The 9,373-nt window shown below is 36.0% G+C and overlaps 1 protein-coding gene across 3 annotated transcripts in view; it reads right to left on the reverse strand.

Moving 5' to 3' along the window:
* Positions 1 to 7: 7 nt before the first annotated feature.
* The window catches only part of LOC100186513 (splicing factor 3A subunit 1-like), a 9,885-nt gene continuing 519 nt past the window's right edge, over positions 8 to 9,373 (reverse strand). The window contains exons 1-20 of one of the 3 annotated variants that reach the window (XM_009861977.3): positions 8,641 to 8,797; positions 8,114 to 8,312; positions 7,737 to 7,837; positions 7,492 to 7,596; positions 7,001 to 7,153; positions 6,700 to 6,768; positions 6,306 to 6,456; positions 5,996 to 6,094; positions 5,639 to 5,724; positions 5,161 to 5,316; positions 4,718 to 4,880; positions 4,230 to 4,348; positions 3,678 to 3,821; positions 3,145 to 3,237; positions 2,468 to 2,585; positions 2,126 to 2,214; positions 1,471 to 1,577; positions 1,046 to 1,148; positions 635 to 706; positions 8 to 234 (exon numbers count right to left, since the gene is read on the reverse strand). In XM_009861977.3, coding sequence (XP_009860279.1) covers positions 133 to 234; positions 635 to 706; positions 1,046 to 1,148; positions 1,471 to 1,577; positions 2,126 to 2,214; positions 2,468 to 2,585; positions 3,145 to 3,237; positions 3,678 to 3,821; positions 4,230 to 4,348; positions 4,718 to 4,880; positions 5,161 to 5,316; positions 5,639 to 5,724; positions 5,996 to 6,094; positions 6,306 to 6,456; positions 6,700 to 6,768; positions 7,001 to 7,153; positions 7,492 to 7,596; positions 7,737 to 7,837; positions 8,114 to 8,312; positions 8,641 to 8,679 — 2,268 coding nt within the window. In that variant the 5' untranslated portion in view covers positions 8,680 to 8,797 and the 3' untranslated portion in view covers positions 8 to 132. Of the gene's footprint in view, positions 235 to 634; positions 707 to 1,045; positions 1,149 to 1,470; positions 1,578 to 2,125; positions 2,215 to 2,467; positions 2,586 to 3,144; positions 3,238 to 3,677; positions 3,822 to 4,229; positions 4,349 to 4,717; positions 4,881 to 5,160; positions 5,317 to 5,638; positions 5,725 to 5,995; positions 6,095 to 6,305; positions 6,457 to 6,699; positions 6,769 to 7,000; positions 7,154 to 7,491; positions 7,597 to 7,736; positions 7,838 to 8,113; positions 8,313 to 8,640; positions 8,798 to 9,373 lie in introns of those variants that run through there. The other 2 variants (XM_002131149.5, XM_018813941.2) reach the window with 2 other exon arrangements.

Consider the following 9,373-nt stretch of genomic DNA (forward strand, 5'->3'; position numbering starts at 1 on the left):
GCACTTCTGTTTCAAACGTTTCTTTTATTTACATTCAAATTTTACATGTTGGCAGTTTCTACATTTCACAAAGTTTTATTTTTTCCTTCCCCCTCTCCCCTTTCCTTTTATTTTTTCTTCTGCCTCTCTCCTTTATTTTTTCCTTCCGCCTCTCTCCTTTACTTGCAGTCCAACAGTAGAACCCGATGTCATGTTGTAAAACGCCAAAGAATTTGAATCTTTTATGAACAGACCCTGTGTAAATGACATATTCGGTTAATGGTTTAAAGATTGCCGTAATGTTTGAGTATATTAAACAATAACTGGGGCAAAGATTGGTGTTGTGGGTGAGGTCCTGCAGTGTGACACCTAATGGGACCTGGGATTTAGGCCAGAACTGGTCCATTACCCCAACATTGTATATACACATTCGATTCTACAGTGAGGCACGCCATGAGATCTGGGATTTACACACTGGTCCATTACCCCCAATGGGCCCCATTAGTGTTACTGTTAACCTATTTATCCTCGTGTGGCGGAGCAACGACAGTCGTTATAACACAGATGTCTCGTTACATACACCTCTTGTGTTATAACTACCTAATGATCTGTGTTATGTACATATGAGTAAAGTTTGAATGCAAAGAATACTCACATCCAGTTGCAACTTTTGTTTGCCAGCGGGCATTCCTGTTGATTCGTGAATCTTTGCTTTGATAACCGATACCTGGAAAACAATGTATGTATAATAATGTGTACGACTGTACAGCATGTCTACTCTGCATTAGAGAGACTTTAGAAAGAAATGAAAAGTTTGTCATTTTTAAACCAGGGCTTTTACAGGGGGTGGCTAAGAGTTAATTATACACAAAGTATAGAATATATAATACTGTTTAACTTTAAAGGGGTCACAGGCTAGAAAGTTGGGAAGCTTTCACATTGTATATATACTGCGTGCCCACTGCTGTGGTCTTTGTGGCTAAATAGATAAGTTAAAGTTAAATATATATTGTATAGCATAGCTACAGTGTATAGCTTGGTGGTAAAATAGTTAAGTTTAATTCACCTCATCAGTAAGTGGGAGTGTAAAAGTAAGAGTTTGTCCGACCAAATTCCATTCGTTCTTATCTGGTGCGTTTGGACAATTCACATGGAATGTTACAGGACCACTGATAGAAAGTTGAGTTAAATAACATATTTAAAGCTATTCAGACAATTCATTATATTGCGAACCAACATTTGATGTCCCATTATTGTCTCCTATATAAGAAAAACATATTCCTGGTAGCCACGAGCAGATTCAATCATGGGGGTCTGAATTCCCTTCCTTTTTGGGAAAAAATTAGGCATGACATAATGTCGTACTTCTGTTTTTACACATCTTGTTCAAAAATTAAAAAAAAAAAAACTAGACCCTTCTTTTGGAAGTTTCTGGATACTACCCTGTCAACAGCTACATGATGTATATGCTATCACTGTTGTAAGTCTTACTTGCTCATCTGTAAGAAGGTTTGTGCTGGCATGAGATCGGCTTCTGTGCGAGCTTTCTTCGCTTGAGGTGGACCGTCCATCATCTGTGACTGAAGTGGGTGGATTTGCTGCGAAGTTAATGAGTTGGTTACTTATAAGTATGGAAGGGGTCTTATGGCGTTGTTTGTGTTCGTAAAGACCAAGGTTTCGTTTGTCATGTGAAGAGGCAATATCAAGGATCCCGGTTAAGTATTTTGCTCAAAGACACATAAGACTGGAATGGTAGTTGCATCAAGTCGCGAACCCGTATTCACTGGGTTATAAACAGGCTCACAGGCACGTTAACCACTCCAGCACGGCAGTGTTTTTTAATTGTCGTAAAACTATGTTTTGGTGTATAATAAGATATCCACGTTATAACTAGACAGTGAGCATGAGGTGTATGAATACACTATGTGTGCCTGGTGTATAAGAAGACATCCATGTTATAACTCGACAGTGAACATGAGGTGTATGAATACACCATGTGTGTCTGGTGTATAAGAAGACACCCATGTTAAACTAGACAGTGAGCATGAGGTGTATTAATACACCATGTGTGTCTGGTGTATAAGAAGACACCCATGTTGTACCTTCACAGTAAGCATGTAATGTATATCTAGTTTAAACATCTCACCTGCATTTGTTGCATTGGTTGAATCTGTTGTATCAACTGTGGTTGCCCCATGGTGTGTGACATCATCATTTGCGGGCGTTGTACGGCAACTATAACACGAATATATAAATTAAGTTGTAGATAGCAGTAAGCTTGGAGTTATTTAACTGTGTTTTTAATAACTTGTTACTTTTTGCAGCTCAAACAATCGTAATGATTTAATAATTCAATAAAATGAAAAAATGACCAAAGAGACATTTATTTTGGGGAAAATTATTTTAAAATGTCTATGTTTATATTATATGATGTCTATGCTTATATTACAAGATGTCTATGTTTATATTATATGATGTCTATGCTTACTTAGTTGTGGTTGAGGTTGGCGTACGACACGCATAGGTTGTTGGACCACCAGCACAGGTGGGTTAGGTCGTTGCACGGGGATGACAGTCGGCCGCATGACTACTTGTGTGAGAACCTGCTGTGTATAAGGTTGTTACAACTTGTTTAATTACTAACACTAGTTTATTTTTGTACAAAATTTGTGCAAAATTATTTCATTTTTTAATTTATGTCTGGGGTCACTATTTTTAAAATACATCTATAGTCATTCTGTGTGTTTGAGTTGTTTGTTTAATTAACACTACTACACTAGTTCAGTATTGTAGTATGGTACATAAATCGTACAAAATTGTCATGTTTTTCAAATTAAAGGCGAAAATTAGGGTCATATGCTAAAATACAGGTAGTCATAACATCTGGTATTAACCCTGTTTCAAAAGCTTGGATGACATGGCACTTATGCACCTCTAACGCTACAGTCTTACACCTATGGTTTTATAAAGTTATTTGACTATTTGCTTTTATTTTACTTTTGTTTCGACTAATTGCTTTTATTCTACTTTGTCTAAACTGATTTTAGGCTATAGAGTATTTCCATGCAGCTTGCAAGCATTATTCTCGTAGACCCATACATGGTGTTACAATGGGTCTTGGTATAAAAGTTGATAAACCAAGTTGATCTGTTATATTGTACTCACCTGTGGTTGTCGGTTGACCTGTATTTGTACATTGGGTGTTTGAACTGGTGTTGGTGTTGGTTCAGTAGAAACAGAAGATTTACCATCGCCGCCCTGTTGTTTAGATACAATGGTTATAGAGGGATATACAATCTCCATGTTACTTTTGCATATAAATATGATTGACGGTCTCTATGCTCCATTATAACTAGACGTGATATACGAATACAAGAAAAGTTAGAACCAAGACTTGTGTTGTATAGAAAGACTCATTACAATCAAGAGTTTTATCATTGGTATCATGTTTGAAATTATCCCTTTTAAAACACTAAACCACATAGTTGATTACTCTACTAATGAACCTCCCAATGCCTGGATCTTTCCAACTTGTTCCTGGCCGCTACAAATATTTTATGTCCAAGAAAGCTTTTCAAATGCATGAGTATCAGGACCATGATGAAAGGTGACATTCATGCCAATAAAGGGATTAATATATTTCATGTCCTATTCTCCACAAACCCCCTGCTTAAAACCATTCTGTTAAAATACATTACCTTTGGCCCAATCTTCTCCAAGGTTGAATCTTCCAGCAATCCATGCGTCATCTTTACATGGTGTTGGACCTCTTCACTTGTTACTCCTGATTGAGCTTGTCGTTGCGTCTTCTCCATCGAACCGGAATGACCATCCCATGTCACCTGAAGAAAACAATTCAAATGATTGTACGTTCTCTCTAAAACACTTTTGTATTAATAGCAAACTAATATATTGTTTATATTTACCTTCTGTGCCATTTTACCGCTTATATTACATTTTACACTTGCCATACTACAAACAGTTGTATAAACACTGGCATATAATATTTGGTATATTTTCAGTGGGATATACTTTCATTGTAACTTCCTATGTTTACACCACAAGTTATAATATACACCATATAAAACATATATCAACAACATCACAACTTGCATTTATACTTGCTTTAGTTACTACAGAATACAGATAATAGCGGTTGATAGACACTGGAAAATAATGATAGTTGCATTTCAGTGAGATATATTCGCACATCACATGTCATATATACACCATAGAAAACATATACCAACCTTATCATCAGCAGCAATTTCTTCCTCACCAACTTTCTGTCCAATCCCGGTCTCTTCCACTCCAAAGATATCCGTTCTCCTCTCAGCGAGTCCTCTCAACGAAGCCTCAATGTCTCCTCCTGTGGAAATTCAACCATTCCGTCATTAATAAAATATTTCGGTCATTAATAACATGGGATCATATTCTGCAGTTTGCCCAACTGTGTATTGGAATATATTTATTTCTACATTTCTGTGTCAACTAGTTCTGTGAACCGGATTGAAATCCTGGCATTAACCCCATGTTCCCCTGTAGGACCTCACCCATATATGGGTGCAACAGCCGCACTATTAAGTTTTCCATTCTTTTCCACCCTTTTTATCCATAGCTTGTTTTAACGACTGTCATTTTGCTGTTGATCCCGAAAACTCAGTGATTTAAACAACATGATCTTCGCTTTTGTTGTTTTAGAGATAAAAAAATGTTGTTATATGTTATACCAACCTACCTGGAGCAAACACTTCTTCTTCTTGCTGCTTCTCAGCAATCTGCTTCTTCTTCAATTCCTTCCAGTTAGGATCTAGAAGTCCGTACCTCATATGCTCCTGGAACTTATCAGCGGGAACCCTTTCACCAGTGATGGGTGACACCATGAAGTTGCTGCCCCATTTCTATACAACATATTGTTACGTATGTGGATTGTGAATGTATAACACCTGTATGGTTGGGAATATGTGTGGTTCATGTTATGTTGCTAGCACTTCTATGCAACTTATTTATAATCAAGCTGGAAACTTTAGAACTCTTCAAATTACAGAACATTTTCTTTTCTCTAATGACAAACTTAAAATACATAAGAGCGCAAAGTCATGAGAGCCATTTCGCTCTTTTTGATGCTAACAGCTACAGTAACTTACGCATATATTGATATATATCCACACACTGACACACCTTTCTTGAATCCAATGTTTCCTTATTCTTCGGGTTGTAGTTGGACCTGATAATAACATCATCGCGAGACATGGGGGCTTTAATAGGGGGTGCGGGTTGAACAGGGGGTCGCCGTGGTATGGGGGCCGGCTCGGGTTCGGTTTCTTCCTCGGAACTCTGAATATGCAACATGTTGTTGGTAGGGGTAAGGTGGGACATGCTTTTGTTATTTTCTCGTCCCATTTGGTGGTAAACAAAGCTTATTTACGGAATTATATATACAGTAGCCCTATAGTGCTAAAAAGGCGTTGTTGATTGTTAAAAACAAGTCATGGGACATTACGTGCTAAAGTCATGGGACATTACGTGCTAAAGGTTGCACATTTTACACCAATTGCTTTATTTCAGTGGCCACAGATGACGCATTCAAATAAGTCTGTTTAGAATATATATGAAAAATCCCAATAAATGTGGTAGTTGGCTACTGCTGACGACTTACTTCTTCCATATCCATATCCACCAGTTGTGGTTGCTCCTCCTGTGTCTCCTCCTCACTCCCACTCTCCTCTTTATCCTCTTTTCCTCCTAATGGTAAACCATTGAGACCCAACAAGTGACCTTAATACTCAATGTACCAATGCTGCTAGACTAGTACTCAACCAAAAATACAATTCCGAAATGACATAAGTGAGCAAAGTCATATGCATTAGGGTAATGAGCCAAATCTGGCCTAAATCCGAGGTCCTCTAGGACTTCACCAATAAAAAATCAAAACTCATATGCATTGGAATATAAAAAAAGACAACAATTTCTTGTTGTAGGCTCTTAAAACTAATACACTCCAAAGCTAACTTACCAGTTTCTTCTGGTTCCTGCTCCCCGTACTTTTCTATGCGTTCCTGTTGTAACAACCGTGTGCCAAGCTCTTCAACCGATACTGGACGTGGAAAGTTACCTGGGTGAAACACATAGATAGTTAATTAATTCGTTATTAAAGAAACCTTTTTTTTATCATACCAATTTTTGTTCGTATTTTTTTTCGACCAAAGATTTTTTGTTTGTATTTTTTTTCGACCAAAGATTTTTTGTTTGTATTTTTTAAATAAAAGAAAACCACTTTTTTAGATTTTTCTAAAAGTTTTTTTTAAGTATAATGTTACAATTACCTCTCTCCTCTGGATGGAAATCCACCGTTTCCACGACAACAAAGTCGTGCCAATCAATCTGCGCGTACATCGCCCTCTCCTTTTCAACAGCTTGCTTCTCTCTTTGTTTCGCTCGATCCTCGTGTTTCGTCCAAGCTACTCTGTACTTGACCTGTTGCGTAATGCACAATGCTGTATTACTAAGGACAACCATGTGCGCCAAACATACATTATGGACACATAAAATAAAACACTTACTAAAACAATGCAACAATATTTTTTTACAATATAAACACAAGATTTTCAGCAAAAAAAAGTCTGCGGCATTTTAAATACCCATTGGGGTTTGTTGCCAATGAAATCACCATTACTTTGATCCACTATGCACTTTATAAATCAAACAAAAATCACTTACATCTTCCAAGATACTTTTAGGAGTTTCATTCTTGAGTTTGGAAAGCACGTTCTTTGGTGGGATGAACACCTGTCATGTAAGAATTGGGATTATAACACAACTCTAAATTATAGGCACAGGTTATGCTAGCCCAGTTAAAAGTTAAGAATCTTCATTCAAGTCCTTGGACAAGACACTTAAGAGCTACTATCCCAACTCAGGGTCCCTTATGGCGGTTATGGGTTGTCTATATTGTCAGGAATGTCAGCCATATATTAAAAATCCATTCAGAAGTTCAGTTATACACGCAACACCATGTTACCTTTGTATATTGCTCCACTAGCTTGGTGAAGTATTGAAACATAGAATGCTGAGGTCGGAGAAAATCAAACTGATAATTCTTCGCTTCCCGTTGCATTAGTTGCGTCAGAAACGAACGACCGTTACGCGCAACAAACTGAGCTGTTAACCTCACCTGTTAAGAATACAAAGCTTGTAAATTGAGCATAACATTATGATATGGATTTTTGGAGAGACATATTGTACACCGTATCAAATTATCAGTCATAAAGCTCCCTAGTCCCTATATTTATTTGATGACTAGGGAACTAACTGCATTTTTGCAATGTCACCCAAGGTTTTGTTAAACATGGATAAAAGAATATTTATCAAAGAGACCAATGGCAGTTTGAAAATTGATGTGATGTGCCAAAGAGCAAAAAACAAACGCTTTTCAAATAAATGGTTTCAACTTTTAAGGTCGAACATCAAACCCTTGTTAACTACTTGAATATGTATTAACATAAAACTCACAACGTCCAAATCATAAGCAGATATAGAAGGTGGGTCGAATGTGAACTCGAACGAGGTTGGGGGATCTTTGGGGACAAATTGTTCCTGAACAACTGCCACAGATGGCTGTAAAAGTAGGAGATATATTCTTTAAATATTACAACTAATGGTGAGTTTCTATCTGTATTTTAAACTTAAAAATTTAGATTAAAAATCTGTCAGAAACTTAGTATTTTTGTTCTTTTCACATCACACATGTTTTTTACCTTTACAGTTGGAACTACTGGTTTAGGAGCAACTGGTTCTTTTCCTTTCCCTTCAATGAATTCTTTGACTTTGTGTCGATAATAAGCATGGTACGGATCAGCTGTTAATAATAACAATGTATTTTACTCTTTCAAGAAAAGATGATTTTTGTGTGAGGATTTACCCGATATTTTTGGACCTGTACTTAATTTTTTTTTTGCGCCATAAAGCATGTTTCATTATGGTTTATTAAAAAAAATTAGTTTAGAAACCAATCTTTATTCACAACAAATTAAAATAGACGAACATACTAATCTTCTTCACTCTTCTATGTAATTTACGCGCCTACAAAAGAACCACTATATGAAAAAGTTACAAGTATAATGAATCTACCCACTTGCATTAAGGAAGTTAAACTTTGAATTATTGATCTCATTTTGCCGAATTCTCGCTTCAAACTCTGGCCCATTCCTTCCCACGAAGCTCGCAGTTTTATCCACGATGTTACGAACCTCAGGAGGAGGGTATATGATCCCGATGATTGGTTTGTTGGATTGACTCTCCTCTGCATCTGGCTCCGGGGCGTCTCCAGATACCTAAAATATTTATAAAGAATGAAATGTAGTAATATTAATATATATATATATATTTCATCTATTCGGTCACGGTAACGAAGACGAGAAGTAACGTTAAACTGACAGTTCTTGAAACGCGTTTATGTATATATACAAAGAAAAAGAAATGTGGTAATTTGTTTGACGGGAAAACCGAATTTGTTATGACAAAAATGGCGGAAAAAAGACATTGGTTATGAAATAAAATTAAAGTATATTTAACATTAACATAATTATACGATATACCACTTGTTTGTTTTCTTTAATATGGTAAACGTATGAAAAATTCAATACATTAAGCTATACCAACCCTAATGTCTTCTGCTGGAACAACAGCCATCGGTGCCATGTTTGGAAATAATTTATTGCGATCAGAGACTGGTGTCTTTCTATTTGTCAGCTTCTATTATAAAAAGAGAACATTAAGTAAAAAAAATCCACACTTTTTTATATTCTGAAGAAAATTTAAACCTTAGCAGCTACTGTCTACTACCAGAATATTAACGTAACAGACCAACACGAACTCAAACAAATCTACAACCCGTATAAGCATGTACATTTGCCTTTTACTTATGATTTGCTGCGAATGTTACGCTTTACATTTTGAAAAACGTATTTCAGTCGTTTTATTTCAGGAAAAACACAAAAATATATTTAATGCCTAATTATAAAATCTGCATTTAGTTATAATTTATTTTTTGTCATTAAGTTTTTTTTAGGTTTACGGTATCAATTTTAAAATAAAATAAGAGATCAAACATGGCGTCTAAATTGCGCCCATGTAACGTAAACTGTTCAATAAACAACGTTGGTTTGGGTAACTCCTGATTTATTTGATCACTTTGTTCAATTTTAAAATGACGAAATACAGTTGTTTAGGATTTTAGTTTATCTTTTTAAATAAAAGGTACCGCCAAATAACTAGAGTACAAAGTATATGTTTATCTATGTGTAACTGGTTTAATTATTGCGAACGCATTAAATATTACTGAATTAAATTGTTTAATTTTATCTTTACTAATAACACGTTTTCACGCAAGTAT

The sequence above is a fragment of the Ciona intestinalis genome, chromosome 11, assembly GCF_000224145.3.
Source record: "Ciona intestinalis chromosome 11, KH, whole genome shotgun sequence".
NCBI classification, from domain to species: Eukaryota; Metazoa; Chordata; class Ascidiacea; order Phlebobranchia; family Cionidae; genus Ciona; species Ciona intestinalis.